Source organism: Kryptolebias marmoratus, linkage group LG3 (genome assembly GCF_001649575.2).
Source record: "Kryptolebias marmoratus isolate JLee-2015 linkage group LG3, ASM164957v2, whole genome shotgun sequence".
In the NCBI taxonomy this organism is placed as follows: Eukaryota; Metazoa; Chordata; class Actinopteri; order Cyprinodontiformes; family Rivulidae; genus Kryptolebias; species Kryptolebias marmoratus.
In genome coordinates this window covers 8,230,285-8,249,205 of record NC_051432.1, presented here as the reverse complement: position 1 = coordinate 8,249,205, position 18,921 = coordinate 8,230,285, and the positions used below count along the sequence as shown (strand labels likewise).

The following is an 18,921-nucleotide window of genomic DNA, read 5'->3' as shown; positions in this document are numbered from 1 at the left end:
TCATGCAATGTGAAACTCAGCTTGGAGTTGTTCTAAGAATGCTACCTTTGCTTTGGAAGTGAATCTGTGCAGACTGGCGATTGTTAGTCCATCAGTAGGGTCCAATATGGTTAGTATAGTACACTTTGGTTTTTAGACTGGAGCTGTTTTAAGACAGCAGTAATCCACTTTGGTCTCAGCCTCGCTCAGACTGTTAGCTCATCAGTTCTGTCAGACTTAAACCCTATTTCTCTAAACTGAGGTGGTTCAAAGAGCAATCGAAGACAGGTAAGATATTCACTGTTCATGACCTTTCCATAGAACTCCACTTCAAAATGTTCAAACCATTTCTTTAAGATGTTTGCAGAGCTGTTTAGGACAAAAATGATTATAGGTTAGAATTCTTTGTGACCTTATGGCTTTATTAACCTTACTTATAAAATGGAGTAGGTTATGTAAAATAATGAAAAACCTAACATGTGTCACAACTTAGAGAAGAGAGGAAATGAAAAAATGTCTCTGAACTTTACCCTTAGTGTTTCTTAAACATGTATGACAACAATGAAAATTGTGTAATGATAAATGAAAACACAGAATAAAGAACAAACAACGTGTTGTTTGTCAACTACAACCCCAAAGATAGAAAAGTTGAGACAGTATGAACAGCTAAAGAAAAGAAAATGTGATTTGGAGATTTATTTGACCTCTTATTTCTTGCAGACAGTGTTAACCTAATGTTGTCAGATGATTTAGTATTCTAGATGTTTTTAGGAATAAATGGATGGTGTGCTCAGGATTACGGATGAAAAGAACCATCCAGGTTTAACAAGTCCAAGCCAGGATCTGTATTTGTTGGCGGCTGTATCAGTGCTCTCAAGAAACTTGATTTATAATTCTGTTTTAGCTGATATTATTAAAGAAAATACATCAAGATGTTAAAGAAACGTACACTGCTTTCAAAACAACACTTTCTCCATCCATGGAGGTCATGGTTACAGAAGAAGATGGGTACATTAGGCAGCCTGGAATCCCCAAAACAGAATATGAGAAGAATGGGACAAAATAAGAGCTGAAACGGTTCGGCGAGTTATTATCAATGTCAGGACATCTTTTAACGGAATGTGAGAAGGAATGTCAACATTACAAAGTTTGGATATATCCTGAAAATAAGGTTAACTCAGTAAAACAAATACATTTATTTTATACTGTCTGCAAATAAAAAAATCTACGCTTTTGATTTTTTTGCATTTTTCATGCTGTCCCAATGTTTTCTCATTTGAGGATGTATTTCTGTGCAGAACAAACAAAGTTATAAAGCATGCCACTGGTAAAACTGTTAACAAGATGTAAACTGAGGGGGGAAAAGGGTCAGAATAAATTCTTTTTAAAATCCATACCACAAATCTAGTTTCAAGTTAAGAAAAACGTTACACATGAATAAATACCATGACTGTTCGGTTAAATTAAAGTGGATTTTAAAAAAAATTATTTTGACCACAGATGATGGTTACTTATAAAATGGACAATAATGAATGCAAGAAGGATGAAGTCAGTGGAGTCAGGAGTGAGGGGAACACAGCCATAGCATAGCTGCCATCAACAAACAGGTTAAACACACTTTGTTAGTAGAGCAAAATAAGAGCGCAGGGTTTATTCTGAATGAATCTATTAGGTTGGCTAATTTTAACAAATGTGATCAGTAATTAAATATCAGTCTAGATGTGTCTGCAGTTAAAACTTTTACAGATTGGTATATAAATTAATAAAAGATATAGACTAATATGTAAGATAATGTAATGTAAAATAGTTTAAAATATTTGGTCAAGTCTATTTTTGCTAAAGAAAATGTATAATTACTTTTAAATGCTCAACTATTGAGTGGAAAAATAGCAGAAAAAACTTACATTTCTTGTCAGTCCTTTCACTCTGCAAAACAGGGTCAAAAGGACAGAGTTATAACCTTTCTACGCTACATTTCTTTACTCAGCGCAGGGCTGTTTAAACTTTATATACCTCATCGTCTCCATCTTGATCTGAGTCAGACTCCTGAAGAGAAGAAAAAGACAATGTAGCAGAGCTGCAGTCACCGTTGTAATTTTTGTTGAAAGGCGAATCAAGATATATTTTGAGATTCGGACTCACCTTTGAGTATGTAGGCAGAGTGATGTTAAGGTTGCAGATTGCATTAAGATTGAGACTTCGGTATGTGCGTGGTTCCTTCGTGAAGGACAAGCGACCACATGGCTCCTGTGCCGTGTCTCTGATCTGTTCATCAGTTTAACTCATTAGTTCATGCACTGTATTCTGAACGTCTGGGAGGAAAAAAGTTTGAAATGTTCATTTATTGTACAGACATACTTTAATAAAGAGAGCCAGCCTGTTCTCCTTGAAGGCAAAAAAGCTGAACACGTGGTGCTGTCCGCTCTTGGTAAGAGGTACCAGGTTTCCAAAGCAGTCCGCATATATGGGCTTTCCCTCCAGGACCTGTGCATTTGGACATGATAGTTTGTTAAAGCCTAAAACATCAGGGTCTCCATCAGCATCACTAAACTAATAATTGGTACATTGTTCAAGGACAACATTGAGAACCTGTAAGTATCACTTAACAAAATGACTCAATTTGAGCAAATTTTAACTACCCACTCCACTAATATATCATTATTTTTACTATTTATTTAACCTCCTAGGACCCTGCGTCCACATACGTTTTCTCATAGACTGCATTATAAAAGATAAAAAGATAAATATTTGTTTTTACACTCATCAGGTCCCAATCAGCCCAAATAACTAAGAGAAGTTAAAAATGCATACCATGCTAGAGTTTGGGTCTAAGGAGGTTAAAGGAATAATTTAGTCGTACTTCTAACATTCATCGTCTGAGTAAACATCTTCTCAGACTGGTCCCTGTTTTTTTTGCACTCCCCACCATGACACTGCACCTCAATATCTCTGCTGCGGGCAACTTCTGTGAAGTTCTCTTGCTGCTCCAAAGTTTTGTCCATCTTGTCGTCCGTCATGCAGAAGCAGCGCAGCCGGGCCTCAATGGGGTCCAGCGTCTTGGCAAAAATGACAAACTTAGCCATGTATGGGACACAGATGATTTCTCTGTACAGCTGAGTAGCAAAATTAACCGACTCCTGGATCTGCCTGCAGTCTATCAGCCAGAACCTGGGAATATAATTCACATGTTGATTTAGTAACTGACATATGCTGTACGTTCAGGGTAGATTACTAATCTGATTTTCGGTATAAGACGCCTGCCTCTAGATTTTAAAGAGAAAACCCGCTTACCTTGCTGACACATTTGTGGTGAAGGAAACACACTGGTTAACGAAAGTGAGAGGCGTGGAGCCAGTGATGTCCTCCCACTGGGCAGGAGTGGTTCCACCTGAAATGAAAAATGTTGCCTATTCACACAAAATGTTACACTCAGCAGCTGTGTTTTTGTATATACACAAAGTGAAACTGTTGAATAGTTTCCAAACTTACATTAATGAACTTACACCTAGAAATACACCCAAAACTAAGACAACCATTTCACATTCCATCAGTCAAATACATCTGTGCCAAAATTTTAGGTGGTTATTTGAACTAAAACAAAAAGATTGGGCAAATTAAAAATGTTTCCATTTTTTTATCACTGTTTGCTTAAATACTTCTAAATATTTACTACCGTACATACCCGTAATACTGCAAAGCAGCCGTAAAGTGGGGGTCTCCCCACTGAACACAGCGCTGGACCCATCAGTGTTGGAGTTCTTGGGAATTGGGATTGTCATGGTGATTGGTTTATGGAACTTCCTCCGTCTCGGCTCTAAAGTGACGATTGGGCTAAAAATGGCTTTGTTACCAAGAACCTTCCTCACCAAATCAACATCGATGGGCTGCGCCTACAATCAGATACAAAAATGTGTCAATATCAGTTCAAAGCCATAATTATGATTATTGGTTTGGTGTAATACTGGGTCACTGCTAATCTCCTTAAACTCTTTTTGTAAACGTAACAGTAAACATAGACATGGGACATTAGCTTGCTCATTCCGAAGTTGTTCCATTGTTAAATGAACACTGTACTACATGTACCTGCAGCCCAACTCGAATCTTCTTGGTAAGGGCACCTTCAGGGAAGACAGCCTGGACCTGGGGCACAAGAATACTGCTGAGGACCCCGCCCTCTGGACCAATCGGATGACTGTCCTGCTTTATCCTTGAGACCACAGCAAAATACTGGGGGAAGTCTCTGGTGATGATGCGGCAGATTCTTTTCTTCTCGAGCTCTTCGGGTGAATCGAGTTCTGTGAGAAATCAGAGGCAAACAAAAGACATACGAATCACTTGACTATTTCCATCCTCAGTGGTTTACTGCATCATCCTAGCAACAGAATCAACTGTGTTCTGTTTTATTAATGTACTGCAGCTAGAGTTACAGAAAACGTTTGATCAAAGTTTGAGTTAAAGTTCTTCTCAAATGCTGTGCAGCCTGAACTCCTTACATGGATCAATGATTGGTAGACCCTTACTTTCATCCATGCCATTGAGGATCTGGTTCAGCTCCTCCTCAGTAAAGTCACAGTGATGTTCCTTCCAGCTCTCTCCGGTTTCACTCCGTAAGATAACAAGCTCTCTCTCTGTGCCCCGCAGAGCCGCAAAGTGGGGAATCTCTACAATCACGGGTCTAACAAGAATTACAAAGTGAAATTAAATAAAAACAAATTAGAATGAACTTAAATCTCCCCGAGGTGACTTCAAATGTAAACACAGGTAATTTGGTGCTTGAGCTGATATAAGAACAACTATAGAAAAAATATGTAATTCAAATCTGAGCATTTCATGCAACGTGCAAAAGAAAAGTAGAAGAAAATGTAAACATAAAGACAACATCACTTCTGGACAAGCAAAATCCAAGTACAAAACAGGTCTGGAGATTCGTGCTGGAGACTCAGGAAAGCATGGAGAGAACCGATCAACATAAGGTGACGAGTCAGGAGGTGTCAGATCAAAATATTTTTCAAGAGAAAATTATAAAAAGAGAAAACCAAACCAAAATACTTCAAAGTATGAAAACTTAAACATCCTGAGGTGGACACGTTTAGAAATTATATGAGTGTGACCAGGATTCCAAGATGGCAGGGTGCCCCCCCCTCCCATGATCCTACCCGAGGAACTTTGTTCCTGGAGGACCCAGCTGCAGGATGCGACTGACCAGGCTCTCGCCCTCATTCAGAGGAGGGGGAGCCGTGGGAAGGTGCAGCTTACTGATCCCAAAACGCAGCACAGAGGGGGGAGTGGAGAAGAAAGTTTGAACACGCCACGCAACTGAGTAAACACACTCACGCACTCCAACTCAGTCTGTACACACACACACTTACTCGCAGAACCAATCACCTACCCCAAGAACTGAGCTCCTGTGGGCCCCACTTCTATGATGCGTCCGGCAAGGCCCTCACCCTCCACCATGGGGGGCATCGAGGCCAAACGGTGTCTCTTCACCAGCCTGCATGTGACCCGAGTGGGAGCAGAACACTTTCTTGGTGGTACAATGATCCTCAGGCCGTTGTGACGGCAGCCACGCATCGCTCCACCTCTGGCGTCCACCATGAAGCTGACCAGGAAGCTGAAGAAAAAACAGCCACATGAAGACTTATTATAAAAGTAACATTTTGGACAGCTGTTTGCCTGTCTCTGAGCCCCCATGCAAAAGAAATTAAATGAAGCAAAAAATAAACAGCACAGCTTTTATGACACAAGTTGAACATTGACAACAAACAGAACAACAAAGATTTATGTTTTTTGTATCAATAATTTGGAAATTTGTAGAACCACATTGCTAATTTAGCGTGTTTCATGTAAACACTTGGGAAACAGGTACTGTGGACTCTATAACAACCTATGCAAAACATTAGGCAGTTCAGGGATAAGGAACTCAGATCTACACTAAGGATTAAAAAAAAAACTTTTAAAACTTTGAGTTTTGAAAAACCTGAGCTATTGTGTGTCAAAAGTCATGCGTTTCTGAACCATGCAGAGAAAATAGGATGGGAGTAAGTCAGTTATTAAGTAACGACCGTAGTAATCAGTTAGAAGCACAAAATAAAGAGTATCACCTGCTGTTGTCCTGATCTAGGCATGGAGAGGAACGGCTAGAAGCAGAACACAACAGCAACACACAAACACAAAACCAAGAGACGACAACCCAAAAGAAGCAACAAGAGAGTAAACACATGGAGAGAAAGGGAGAATAAAGAATGAGTAAAAGTGAGAAAAATCTGACTGGACACAAGAATACGCAACAACAACAACAACAAAAACAAAAGAAATACCAGGAAACAAAGGTTTGAAGGTGATTTCTATACAAATAGCTAGAAACGAAAGCAAAAAGAGATGGAGTACTTCGTTTGAAATAGAATGAGTGTTCTGAAGGCCCGCATTTTTTTGTTGGGCAACAACTAGCACAAGCAGTGCTCCAGATTTCTAGATTCAAAAATTAGCTTTGCCTTTCTGGTACACTGAGTAGACAGGAAGGAGCAAATAAATGTCATTTAGTTTTAAATGAATCTTATTATATTTATTATAAATGAGTATTCAGCTTTGCATAGACACAGCATTAGAGTGCTGCCACTTGGGAGATTTTTAAATGCAATGACAAAACGACTCTTATTTTTTCTGTTTAATCACTCTGTCATCGTGGGATGACTTCAAAAGCGAACGTGAAGCTTTGACTACAACGAGAAGTGATCCCACAGGTCAGGAGTGATTATAGCCAATCACACTTTTAGGTTTCAACCACCTCTCTGACATGTTGCTGCACACAGATAAAGCGAAACAACATATGCTCACAAACATGAATCAGCATGTACAACTGCACAAAAGATAAACAGAAACTTAAGGGATTTCTGCAGAGTCTGCAGGGGTCTCAGATTGTGAGGAGTTCAAATGAGGCTTGGTTTGAAGACTGTGTATGCGCCTCCGTGAAGATAAACTACTCAGATACTTTTCTCAACTGTTAACAGTGCTGATCCTGGCAACATCCACTTTAGTGTTAGAGTAGTGTGTTTACGTTATGTTTAATTAGTAGCCTTAACTAATGAGGTCAGAACAAACATAACTATGTCCCATAACCTGCTTTATATACAGATTTTACAAAATGGCATCTTATTAGACCTATGGGTCTACTTCAGCACATATAATCAGCGTGACTATGTATGTGACAGTGTGTGTGTCGATATACCCAGAGTGCAGCAGGGTAGAGGACAGCACAACGTTATCAAGATGTTCAGCACCCCAGCTCAGTCGGAAATTCTCCTTGTCATGCACTCGAGACAGGGCTGACACCTAGGGGTCCACAAACATCAAGCAGGTCAATTGGAGCAAGAAAAAAAAAGTCTAAGGTAAGCGAATTTGCAACATACATTGTTATGTTATTTTCTCACCTGCTGGCTTGTCAGTATGTCCTCTATGAGAACCCCCTCTCTCTGGTGAAAACTCTGGTGAACAGGCCTGTTGGAAACCCACAAGTTTTGACTGTTTGTTACCATTTATGGAATTAGATGTGGAATTACTCTTCAAAAAAAGCATGCGTGTGTTGTCTGCGACCTGTCCAGATTGTGGCTCATGTAGCTGAAGCCGTCCAGGTAATGTCCCGGCAGAGAGTCGTCTCCCAGCTCTCGGAGGTCCTCCGCTCTCAGGTACTCTCCCCCATCACCCGTCATTGTGTCCTCACCTGAAAAACAGACGTTTGTGCTATCATACAAGCATTCGACGAGTCTTATGAAAAATTAAACATTTTAGGTCAGCCTGTGGAACCTTCAAAGAACCTTGCTAAAGACGATAATTGGCATAAAAAAAACCAGTGCATCCTGCAATTTAATATGTAACAATAATCACTGATAACGAGAATTAACAATCCCAAGTCTTTAAAGCAACAGTTCGAATTGTTGAAGAGGGGTTCTGTGGAAAGGTTGTGAACAATTAACATCCTACCTGTTGTAGATAGTTCTTTGGCCAACCTCAGGTTAGAGGTTTAATTCTGACCAGACTGATGAGCTACAGCTTAGTCTGAGTATTTCATGAGTATTATGGTGGTTCAAAAAGTTATTTTACAGACCTTTACATTGCTGTCAGTTTCACATTATATAGTGATTTACATTTGATTGAATTTTATGGTTATTTATTTACACAATTAACAGCAGCAGAAGCTAGTTGTGGATCTTTTGTTGAAGCCTGAGGGACTTCCTGCAGAAAAATCCAGATATTTCTGCCAGAAAAATTATTTAATGTGAAACTGACAGGAAGTCAAGTTAAACTTTCTTTATAAAGCTAGTTTATAAATATACATATTAAATGGTCATAACCCTTCCACAGAATCCTACTTCAAAAGATCTAAAATGTCTCTTTAAAAAAACCTCATGCAGTTAGTGTTCACCAGTCATCAATACACTTTTCTCTGAGTTCAATCTGCAAACTTGTAAATATAAGGGGTTGGCTCTAGGAAAGAGTTTAAAGCGGGCTATAAACTGCACATTAAGACACATCCAGTTATGATCAGTTCATAAACTGAGATTACAAGAATGGGGACAAATTGTCACAAATCTTTTTTCTATCTGTATCTTTTCTTTTAAACTTGACACACAAGCTGTCAGAGCAGACATTTTGTTGTACCTTCCAGTGCCACAGAAATCTCAGATAATGTCCACCTTCAGAGCTACGAGATATACAGTTTTACGATCCACTTCTGTGAAACTACATTCATCACTATTACGTTTTATCCCAGGTATGACTGACATCGAAACTTAAAGTAACCTAAACGCGTTTTTTTTCTTGTTTTGCCAATAAAACAGCGAGTTTTGACACAAACCAGGGCCACGATCAGCCCGCGGTCTTTGGCTCACCTTCTTCATCAGACACATCGAGGATCTCAGTCATGGTCTCTGGAACATTGAGTTTGTGTTTCTCTGTCACCGTCTGACACACAGTCACAGTCATGGAAAAGAAAATCAAACAAAACACAGGGAAAAAGTTACATTAGATTTTGAAAACTGAATAAAAAAAAATATTTTTTTAAATGTGCAAATCTAGAGCTCTAAGGCTTACCGTTGTGGTGGTGATGACCTCTTCAGTGACGACTTTCAGAGTGTCCACCACCGAGATGTAGCCCAAGCGTTTGGCAATTGACAGAGCAGTGTTCCCGTTCTAACAGACAGGAGGACATTCAGCATTGTTGCTCAAATCAAAACCACGATTTACAGGAGAGGAAATAGATGTGTATTTTTTCATACTTTTTCTGTCTTACCATTGTGGTAGTGTTAGGCTTGGCCCCGTGCTCCAGCAAAACACTGACTATGTGTGTATTTCCTTGTTGTGCTGCCTGATGGAGTGGTGTGTAACCATTCTGTAAAAAAAATAATAAAACAGCAAGGAAAACAGGAGTAAAGTTTTGTTCAATCACTAAAAAGAAATCTACCACAATAGTAATTCTACTTGTATTTTTGAATCTGAGTGGAGTTTTCATGTTTTCAGATATGAAAACTGAAGGCTACCTTGGTTTTGGCGTTTACGCTGGCCCCTTGCTGAAGCAGGAAGTTAACCATCTTGGCATTTCCATAGTGGCATGCCACAATCAGAGGAGTGTATCCGAGCTGCGGTGTTCAGAACGTGAGGGCATGAAAAGAAAAGTTATTATTTTCCATAGACATGGTTGACTTATTTCACTTAGTTGCATTTATAACTATATAATATAATTGGCTGAACCCAGTCAGTGCTACATTAAGTAACTTTAAAATGTAACCATTACATCTGTTATCAACAAAAAGCCTGTAAATGCTGTTCGTTTAGACATTGTTGTGCTTCTGTAAAACCAGTAGGTGGCATACATGCTGAGTCATACTAAACACAAAAGCACACAGGGGACATGCAGTTCACTCAGGTTCAGTTCTTCTTCACCAGCCTGTGCGTACTGTGTTGTTACTAATGACTAGGATTCCCTGTATGTTCTTGATGGTGTGTTTCTGAGTGCATAAAGAAGTAACTGCATTCATACTTTAGTTTGCTGGTCCAAGTTAGCATCATGTTTGGTCAATACTTCTGCTGCATTCACCCTGTCTTCTTGGGCTGTGAGATGCAGAGGAGTCAGTCCGCTCTGTAACACAGAACACACTGTTCATTGTGCATTGCAATCAACATAGAAGCAAAGCATTAAATTAACAGTGTGTTTTTTTATGTAGAGAAGCAAAAACATTCAACTGTTGTTTGTGTTTGACCTTGGTGGCTGTGTTGACGTGGGCTCCTTTGCGCAGCAGCAAGCTGATCATCTCAGCGTGTCCTTCCTGGGCTGCCAGGTGCAGGGGGCTGACTCCCTGTTTGGTGAGAACGTTGGTCTCTGCTCCATACTGCAGCAGCGCTAAAGCAATGTTTGTCTGGTTCTTCTTGGCTGCGATGTGGAGAGGGGTGTAGCCGTTCTGGACAGGAAGGAAGGATACCTGGTTAATGTTGTGACGTTTATCTGAAATCAATGAGCAACATCGCTTTTGCCTTTTGCCATGTCAGATAAACTGCTCTCCAAAACGCAAGCTACAGCAGAACGCTTAACATAAAAAGGTTTGACTGATTAATGAGGTTTTTTTTGTTTAAAATTCTTTGTCTGACCTTAGCGGTGGCATGAGGTGAAGCTCCTTTATCCAGCAGCAGCAGGGCCACCTCCTGGTTGTCATAATGAGCTGCTACATGTAGAGGAGTTAGGCCATTCTGTGAGAGTAAACATTCACATGAATTTTATTTTTTGTTTTCCAGTTTCCTGCAAAACATCATTTCAAGCCCACTCTGCAATAAATTTATTGTTTCTTAAGGTGGAATTCTTGTGTCTCTCAATGATATTATCATGCTAAAATGGACTCAGACTTTAAGAATCTGCAGCTGTAGATCTTCAGCTCACCTTGCCAGCATCATCAAGAAGAGCTTTGCGTTGAAGGAGAAGTTTAGCTACATCAAGACTTCCATATTTGGCTGCTACATGTAGGGGAGTGAATCCTTTCTGTTGAGGGGGAAAAAAGAGGGAAAACACTCAATGTTTACATTTTCTATTTATTTGCTTTTCATGTTTACTTCCATCTCTATTTGTAGGCATTGCTCGTCACTGTCTGCTCACCTTGGTGGCCATTGAATGAGAGGCTCCAGCTTCAAGAAGCACCGCAGCAGTTTCTACTTGACCCTCTCTGGCTGAAATGTGAAGAGGCGTGTAGCCGTTGGTGGTGGCAGCATCCGGGTGGGCCATGTGCTGCAGCAGCAGCTGAACAATATCGGTTTTACCCAAACGGGATGCAATGTGGAGTGGAGTCTGATCCTCCTGTGGTTGGGGAGTAAAATGTTTGTATTTACAGCGAATAGATTGCAGAAAAAATAAATAAAGTTTTATGGTTTTATAGGCAGTGGGATTAGGAAACTAATAAATAAAACAGTGGCCAATGTCCCTGCAAAGCACTGATTGTGATGCTTTTGTTCATCATAAACAAAAGGAAAGTGTTCAGTTCTGATGATGCTGATAGATGACTCACCCTGGCCATGGCATCCACCAACGCTCCATTTCTCAACAAACAACGGACCACTTCCATCTGACCTGCCCGAGCTGCCATGTGGAGCGCTGTCTCACCACGCTGATGTGCAAACACACAGCATTTAGCAGCGCTAAGACACTGAGCTACAAGAGAAATGTGCGAACAATTGCAAGAACCTGACTACGGAGCTGAACTAATTACTACTCACAATGTTGCGGACATCCGGAGAGGCTCCATTCTGCAGCAGAAGAAGAACGATGTTGAGGTGACCCATGAAAGCAGCTACATGGATGGGAGTCAAACCAGACTGGAAGGAAAAAGACAGAAAACAGAGGAAAGCAGAATCATATGAAAGAGTGAAATGATGCCTTTTTACACATACTGTCCTCAGACAGTCACAGAAAAACACTCACCTCAGTGATTGACTGGATGGAGGCGCCGTATTTAATCAGCAGTTCCATCACCTTCACTCTGTTCTTCTTACAAGCAATGTGAAGAGGAGTAAATCCATTCTGGTAGAAAGTGACAGAACATCTTGTGTTTCAGAACCTTTAATAACTCTTATGTTGACACTCCTGTAGTTGTGTTCATTCCTACCAGTGCTCTGGCGTTAGGATTGGCCTTCTTGTCCAGGAGGAGTTTGGTGACTCTGTAGTGGCCGCAGTGAGCTGCGACATGCAGCGCCGTGAGGTAGTCGAGCGTTACGTCGTCAACAGGCGCCGTGTGTTGCAGCAGGAGTTTCACACACTCGATGTGGTCTCCCTGGGCTGACATGTGCAACGGGGACAGTCCGTTCTGCAAAGTAAACAACTCTATTTAGTTGTAGGGGAAAAAAAAGAAGCTAGGGTTTTTCGATGCAGCGAAGGGTCAGTCATACACTACCTTGGTTCTTGCTAAAATGGGAGCTCCTCTTTCCAAAAGAAGCTCCACTGCCGGGTCATGTCCACTCCTGGCTGCACAGTGCAGCGGCGTCAGACCATCCTGTGGGACAATGCAAACACATTGTTATGAATCCATGAATACAACACTGACCAGTAACTGGTGAACTCAGTCAAGCAGTTACCCCAAATTAGCAGCAGAAAGTTGTTTCTTTTTTTAAACAAAAGCTTTAGTCCAGAACTCAAATAAATGTCTCACCCTTGTTTTAGCATCTATTTGAGCCCCTCGATCCAACAGCAGCGCCACCATGTTGGTGTTGCCTCTCTTGGAGGCCACATGAAGCGGCGTTATCCCATTCTGACAAAGCAAATAAAGAAATGTTAATGTTGCCACAAAAATTATCAAATGATTTTCTCAAAAATGCAATTTACTTAATAGATTTTGTGAGTAGACATTACTGTATCTCCAAGCATATCTTTTGCATAATTCTTTTTGTGTATAAAGCCAAAAGATAACATCACATTGCATTCAAATGTGTCAATCCCAGTAAGATAACTCAGCTGACAAAATGTAAGATGAAATAAATCTTTAAAATGTTAGGGGTAAATGTAGTTAAAAGTTTAGAATAAAGAGGAAAATTAGGATGTTGAATTGCAAATATTTTGCACTTCATGCATCAGTGCAGACTGCCACGTATTAGTTTTTAATCAGATGATCGTGACAAAGTGTTTCTCTTTGCTCGGGAGTAGAAATAGGGCTCTACCCGGGCCGTGAAGTCAACAGCAGCTCCTCTGTTCAGCAACAGGGTGGAGACGTTCACGTTACCGTAGTGAGCAGCGATGTGTAGAGGAGTGAAACCACTCTGTTTACAACAGACAAGCAAGAAAGTACAAAAGGATCGAGTGAGAGAAAGAAGGAAAGAAAGAAAAAACTGTCTGTAGCAGACTCATGAAACTGACTGTTTAAGCAGTGTGATGATAAAGATGCATGCTGACAAACAAAAAACAGTTGGTGTGAGAAGCACTATAAAAGAGAATATCCCAAAATAGCAAATGCAGTGCGTTACACATGCAACATTTTGTAAAACAGCCATGCCAGCTTAAAAAAAAAAATGAACACGCTGGGCTTTCAGTAACTTAAAACAAAGTTTAAAAAGGGGACAACAAAAAGCAAAACTCAAGACAAAGCTACAACATGTTGGTTTGCATCTAAGTCTGTCTGCTAGGATGAACAAATGAAAACTTTATACGTAAGCTACAAACATCTACATTACACAGCTATAGGACAATTAACTCCTTACCTTCCCATTCTGACAGACATGGTGCAATTTAATTAAAGAACATAGTTAACTCAAAGATAAACAAAGTGTTTCAGGATTAAAAACTGTATAACATGCTAAGAAGTACACATGCTGTAAGGTTATTCAGAGAATAAGAACCATGAATCAAAAATGAAATTATTTTTGTTTACTCAAAAAATATATAATACAAAGAAATATACACTCACTGACAAAAAAAAAGTTAGGCATTGAGAAAGAATGATTCAATTTAGATGTAATTTGGCTTCAATGCAAACCAGTGATGGGTATGTGAACGATTCACAGGTGTAGAGCAAGTGCCAGAGAGGGCATAAATGGTGGCATCACGTGAAGCAACAGCGTTACTAAGAAGTTGCCTGAGCATCCAACAGTCAGTCAAAACAGTGAGTGAAGGTCACCAGATACAAAGAATGCCTCACAGATGCATTAGACAGCATTACCAGCGCTTGATGGAGTTTGATAGGAGTCACATTGTGAATTGTGTATCATGCAACATTGTGTATCATGCAACTGCCCACATGTGGTGCGTACAGACGTCACAGTGGCCCAATGTAGGAACTAATGGGTACATGAGGGTACCCACACACTTCATGAAGATTCTGGTCGCCCAAGACTGAGCGTACCAAGGAAGGATCATCTTATTACAGAAACCTTTGACATATTTTCCTGCCATCTGGACACAAGCATCAGTGTCATCTTGCACTGTGTCTTGATGATTGTCACCAACCGAAGTATAGATTCATCATCCCATACATGGGCTGCGATTTAAATCCGACCAGAGATGGCCGCATTTAGAGTGGAGCTGAAAGCAGGAGGCATAGACTGATAATGAGTGGTTGTTGTGCCATAATCAGTAATGACCATCATGTGTGACCATCATGTGTGCATATGGCGGTGTTGAGGGGAGGGGACCAATCTGACAATGTTATGGACTGAAACACTGGTGTTACTCCAAGCCTTATGGTGAGGGGATCGATAGGGTATGACTTCAAGTCACCTCTGGTAGTGATTCAGGGAACCCTGGTGGCACAGCACTACGTCAGTGACATTCTGCGTCCACATGTCTTCCCCTTCCTGAGACAGAACCCTGATATAGTCTTTCAGCAAGACAACACATGTTCACAAAATGGTTTGTGTGTCTATGAACTGCCTTGGTTGCCAACTCTGATCCAGTACCTGCCAGTATTTACTGGACTTCAAGATCCACTTACAACAATTGTGGGCCAATTTACCGCAGCTGTATGACACTGTTCTGCACCAATAACTGCCACCTGTATCCTGGTCCGAGGGGGTGCCACCCCTACTGACATTGGTCCATTAGCATGCCTGTACTGTCAAGTTTTTTATCTATTTGATATGATGTTACATTCATTGCAATCCAGTCACATGTCCTTTCACCATGTGCAGTTTCATTTCATTTCCACCAAGCCTTTTCGGTGCCTATTTTTTATTTTCTTTTGTCAATGAGGGTATTAAAAGTATTTATACCTTCAAACATGAAAAAAGTAAAATAATTTACAATTCCATTTAATAAACTAACATTCCATGTAATACAACACAAAGTGTTTCATTGTTGGCCATGCAGTGTGTAGCACAGCATAGAGAGCTCCATGCATTTACAGTAACTACAAAAATCTGACGTGCAGGATTTCCATATATCCCAAAGGCCCCATTAAATAGGGGGAAGGTTCAGGACTAAAGATCTGAAAGAGATGGTCACAATTGACAAAACAAAATCAGATGAAGATGGGACAAGTCTGTATACCTCTGTGGTTCTATTGACCATCATCTGGTTAGGAAGCATAGAGAAAGAAATGGGGAATAGGGTGTAGGATTGTTAAGGAAAAGATTTCACAACTGTAATATGTAATACAGGAAAAAATACAAAGACAAGGAAGAACACAACAAGGCATTTTAATGGAGCCTGGTGTAGTAGGTAAAAAAAATTATTTTTTATAATTATGTTGTAACAGCATCTTCTCCTTAGTCTGATTTTTCTCTATTTCTTGCTCCAGACCTATCAGAGCTCACCTCTCCTTCAACAGTTTTGTTCTGTGTTTCTCACTCACCTTAGACTGGACATCAGCGTTGTGGTCATTCTGGAGCAGAAGCGCCGCAGACTTGGTGTCATCTTTACGGGCTGCTATGTGCAGGGCCGGCAGGCGGACTTTACCCTTGGTGTCATGCTCCAAAAGCAGGGAGACAACAGAGTTGTGGCCCTGCTGGAGGGCAATGGCAAGAGGAGTGAAGCCATCCTAAAGAAGCAGTAAAAGAAATGAATGGGTGAAATCAGTTTGGATAAAATAAAGGAATTAACTCGTAAAACTTAACACATTGAAATAGAATTCACACACAAACATACTTCTGTTGCAATGCTTTGGTTTCCTTCGTTTTCCAACAGGTATCGCACCACCTCCAAATGGTTTTCCTGGGCAGCCATGTAGAGTGGAGTGAAGCCATTCTGAACAGACAAAAGCATGCAGTTTATAGACGCACACAGCTACTATACAAGCTTACATCCTGATCTGAGTGTTCGTATCAAACAATTTAATGACTTCATTTCACTTAGTTTTTTGATTGTTCTCACCTGGGACTGAGCATTGATATTTGCCCCTCGGTTCACCAAGAGTCTCACTACTTCTTTTTGTCCAGCCAGTGAAGCGATGTGAAGGGCAGTGTTGCCTTTCTGAAGGAAAAAAAAAAAGCAGGGTAAAGCGCAATTACAAAGTTTGGTTCCTATGTGAATATATATGTTTAAAGAACTCTAAGCTGGTTAAAAAAATGCAGTTACAAAAGGTATGAGAGGTACCTAGTATCTAAAGGGTTATATACTGTATATATTATCATCAGTTCATTAGCTTCCACTTATTTGTGGTCGGGTCGCAGAGTCAAAAAGTCCAGGAGAAATCCAATTATCCTCCTCTTAGAATCACTTTCCAGCTCCTCTTGGAGTATTCCGAGGCCAAAGAGAATATATAATCTCTGAAGCAAGTTCTGAGTCTGCCACCTCCAGCTATAGTCAATCTTCCACCCTCCCTCAGCCTTTATATTCGGTCACTCCCATCCCATCTTCGCATGTTCATTGTTGGTCTTATCTCAGAGTCAGGTCCTCTCTTTGTCTCCTCATGATCCTCTGTGTTAAATCTTTTGTTGTAAGTTTTGCTTTAGTTTTCACCTTTATAATAACAAACCAGATTTTTTTGTTTTTGAAGAGCAAAGATGAGTCTGCAGCCTGGGTTCCCCTTTGTCAAACCTGTCAATCAGTACCTCTGAAACAAGATATATAGGTTTAAATGCATTTCCAATGTTGCAACCAACATCACTATAATATTTTGCCACCTTGATGTTATTCATTGGTTTGTTGACCACATAAAAATCTTGTTGTGCATTTTGACTTTCACCACCTCTTCTTGGAAACATTCCCAATGTCTGGTCAATAAATGATGCTGAACTTTATTTTACAACTTGCATCACCGTATTAAAATAAATGAGCATCACTACACCGTATAATAGAGTAAACAAGACCTGAAGCAGTCACTTTAGACCAAAAATCAGCTAGCAGCTCTACCTGTTTAACAACAAATAAACCAATGTCAGATGATCCAATCAAACACCTGTCAGAAAGGAAGGGCGCAACACTCCTTCAGATGGAGATATGTGCTCACAATTTGTATTTAAAGCTACAAGCACTGGGGCTAAAATTCAAATAATAAAAAATAAATTATCAATTAAATTATTATTCCTTTAAATCATCTTATTCAATGTCTGAAGCAAACTGTATTTGTTGTCATATTCAGGACATGAATGTTATGGTGACTAGCTTGTGCCACTTCACTTCAGGGTTACAAGCAGCGTGGTGACAGATTTCATGTTGGCTGCTTCCTAGCTCATAGCGAGCAGCTTGCCAAGCAGAAACACGACTCGCTTATAGTCATTCTTCTCATTCCATTTGACTGCAGGAAGGACACTTAGGTGTATTGCAAGTTTGGACCCACTTTTCTACTTTTAAAGCTGATGACCTAAAAGTAGCTAAAAAAGGAGAAGACACTTTTCCCATCCATTTGCTTCTGTTTTCTCCACATTTCTTTCCCCATACAGAGCTAAATATCAAACTGTGCTATGGTCATGCCCGAAGAATTGACAGAACAGTTTTTAACAACTTGTTGTTAATCTGTGTTCATACCTTGGTGGATGAATCAACAGGTGCTCCTCTCTGCACCAGTTCCTCCACTAAATCCTTGTGCCCCTCCTTAGCTGCTAGGTGTAAGGCATTGAGACCATTCTGGAGATAAAAACAATAATATTCTTCATTAAACAGATGTGATAAAGTAATTATTGTTACTGAGGGGTACTGATAAAATGATTTTACAAACAACAAGATGTGAATACACAAACCATGGGAAATGTACATTCAAGCATTATTGGATGCAATTTTTTTGGCTCACCGCCATGAAAGATGAACAGCAGGCAATATTGTATTTGCCAGTGTGTGTGTGTGCTTGCTTGTCTGCCTGTTAGCAAAATATTTCATGAACCAGCGAACTGATCTTAATGAAACTTTCAGAAAGTAATTATTGGATGAGAATCTTCCTCTGCTTATCACCCGTTGCCACCATGGAAATGTTTCAGGAAAATGTCAGATGATAAAAAAGCTGATAACAAAGCTGAGTGTGGTGATTACACCAAAAAGGCTTAGATTCATTAAACAGAACTGCAGGTCAGCAGCAGCAGCTGATCGTTTAAAACTCAAACATGCACATATTTCTTGTATAACCAAAAAGAAGAATGCACCTCATCATAATTTCCTTCCATTTTGTATGAAGCCCTTTTCAATCAGAGACAGACATTCAATCTGCCTGTTAAATCCTCTAGATGTCCGGCTTCCTTGAAAAATCACCAAACAATTTGTCCACAATCAGACTTCTCTTGCGTCCGAGGGTTGTGCATCTTCATGAAGCTTTTGATCTTCTTTATGTTCTTCCTTCTCAAACAGAGCTCCAAAACAAAATCAGGGTAATGTAGTTCCATTCATCTCTTTTACGCCCACCGTCCCGCCCCTCCCACCGGAGACTCAGTCAGATGGATTACAGGAAGGAACGGTGCCTCCCAGCTCTGGAGGCGCTCCTGTCTCTGATGTAGAAGATGAGCTGTTATGTTGCTGATGCCTATATCGTTCCCCGATCACCCAGCGCCCCCCCC

General features: G+C 40.3%; 1 protein-coding gene across 17 annotated transcripts in view; it reads right to left on the bottom strand.

Annotated features, from left to right (window-relative positions):
* The window catches only part of ank2a (ankyrin 2a, neuronal), an 89,756-nt gene that overhangs the window by 43,678 nt on the left and 27,157 nt on the right, over positions 1-18,921 (bottom strand). For 7 of the 17 annotated variants that reach the window (XM_037974987.1, XM_037974989.1, XM_037974999.1 and 4 more), the window contains exons 3-39: positions 17,906-18,004; positions 16,310-16,408; positions 16,085-16,183; positions 15,792-15,977; positions 15,488-15,511; positions 13,705-13,713; positions 13,168-13,266; positions 12,663-12,761; positions 12,408-12,506; positions 12,123-12,320; positions 11,939-12,037; positions 11,734-11,832; positions 11,526-11,624; positions 11,120-11,317; positions 10,907-11,005; positions 10,621-10,719; positions 10,236-10,433; positions 10,016-10,114; positions 9,516-9,614; positions 9,269-9,367; positions 9,070-9,168; positions 8,868-8,940; positions 7,573-7,699; positions 7,410-7,476; positions 7,208-7,311; positions 6,084-6,119; positions 5,369-5,593; positions 5,136-5,234; positions 4,500-4,654; positions 4,063-4,274; positions 3,662-3,869; positions 3,271-3,367; positions 2,919-3,147; positions 2,338-2,463; positions 2,122-2,244; positions 1,993-2,025; positions 1,884-1,905 (exon numbers count right to left, since the gene is read on the bottom strand). In XM_037974987.1, coding sequence (XP_037830915.1) covers positions 1,884-1,905; positions 1,993-2,025; positions 2,122-2,244; positions 2,338-2,463; positions 2,919-3,147; positions 3,271-3,367; positions 3,662-3,869; positions 4,063-4,274; positions 4,500-4,654; positions 5,136-5,234; positions 5,369-5,593; positions 6,084-6,119; positions 7,208-7,311; positions 7,410-7,476; positions 7,573-7,699; positions 8,868-8,940; positions 9,070-9,168; positions 9,269-9,367; positions 9,516-9,614; positions 10,016-10,114; positions 10,236-10,433; positions 10,621-10,719; positions 10,907-11,005; positions 11,120-11,317; positions 11,526-11,624; positions 11,734-11,832; positions 11,939-12,037; positions 12,123-12,320; positions 12,408-12,506; positions 12,663-12,761; positions 13,168-13,266; positions 13,705-13,713; positions 15,488-15,511; positions 15,792-15,977; positions 16,085-16,183; positions 16,310-16,408; positions 17,906-18,004 — 4,234 coding nt within the window. Of the gene's footprint in view, positions 1-1,883; positions 1,906-1,992; positions 2,026-2,121; positions 2,245-2,337; positions 2,464-2,918; positions 3,148-3,270; positions 3,368-3,661; positions 3,870-4,062; positions 4,275-4,499; positions 4,655-5,135; positions 5,235-5,368; positions 5,594-6,083; positions 6,120-7,207; positions 7,312-7,409; positions 7,477-7,572; positions 7,700-8,867; positions 8,941-9,069; positions 9,169-9,268; positions 9,368-9,515; positions 9,615-10,015; positions 10,115-10,235; positions 10,434-10,620; positions 10,720-10,906; positions 11,006-11,119; positions 11,318-11,525; positions 11,625-11,733; positions 11,833-11,938; positions 12,038-12,122; positions 12,321-12,407; positions 12,507-12,662; positions 12,762-13,167; positions 13,267-13,704; positions 13,714-15,487; positions 15,512-15,791; positions 15,978-16,084; positions 16,184-16,309; positions 16,409-17,905; positions 18,005-18,513; positions 18,839-18,921 lie in introns of those variants that run through there. The other 10 variants (XM_037974992.1, XM_037974990.1, XM_037974997.1 and 7 more) reach the window with 9 other exon arrangements.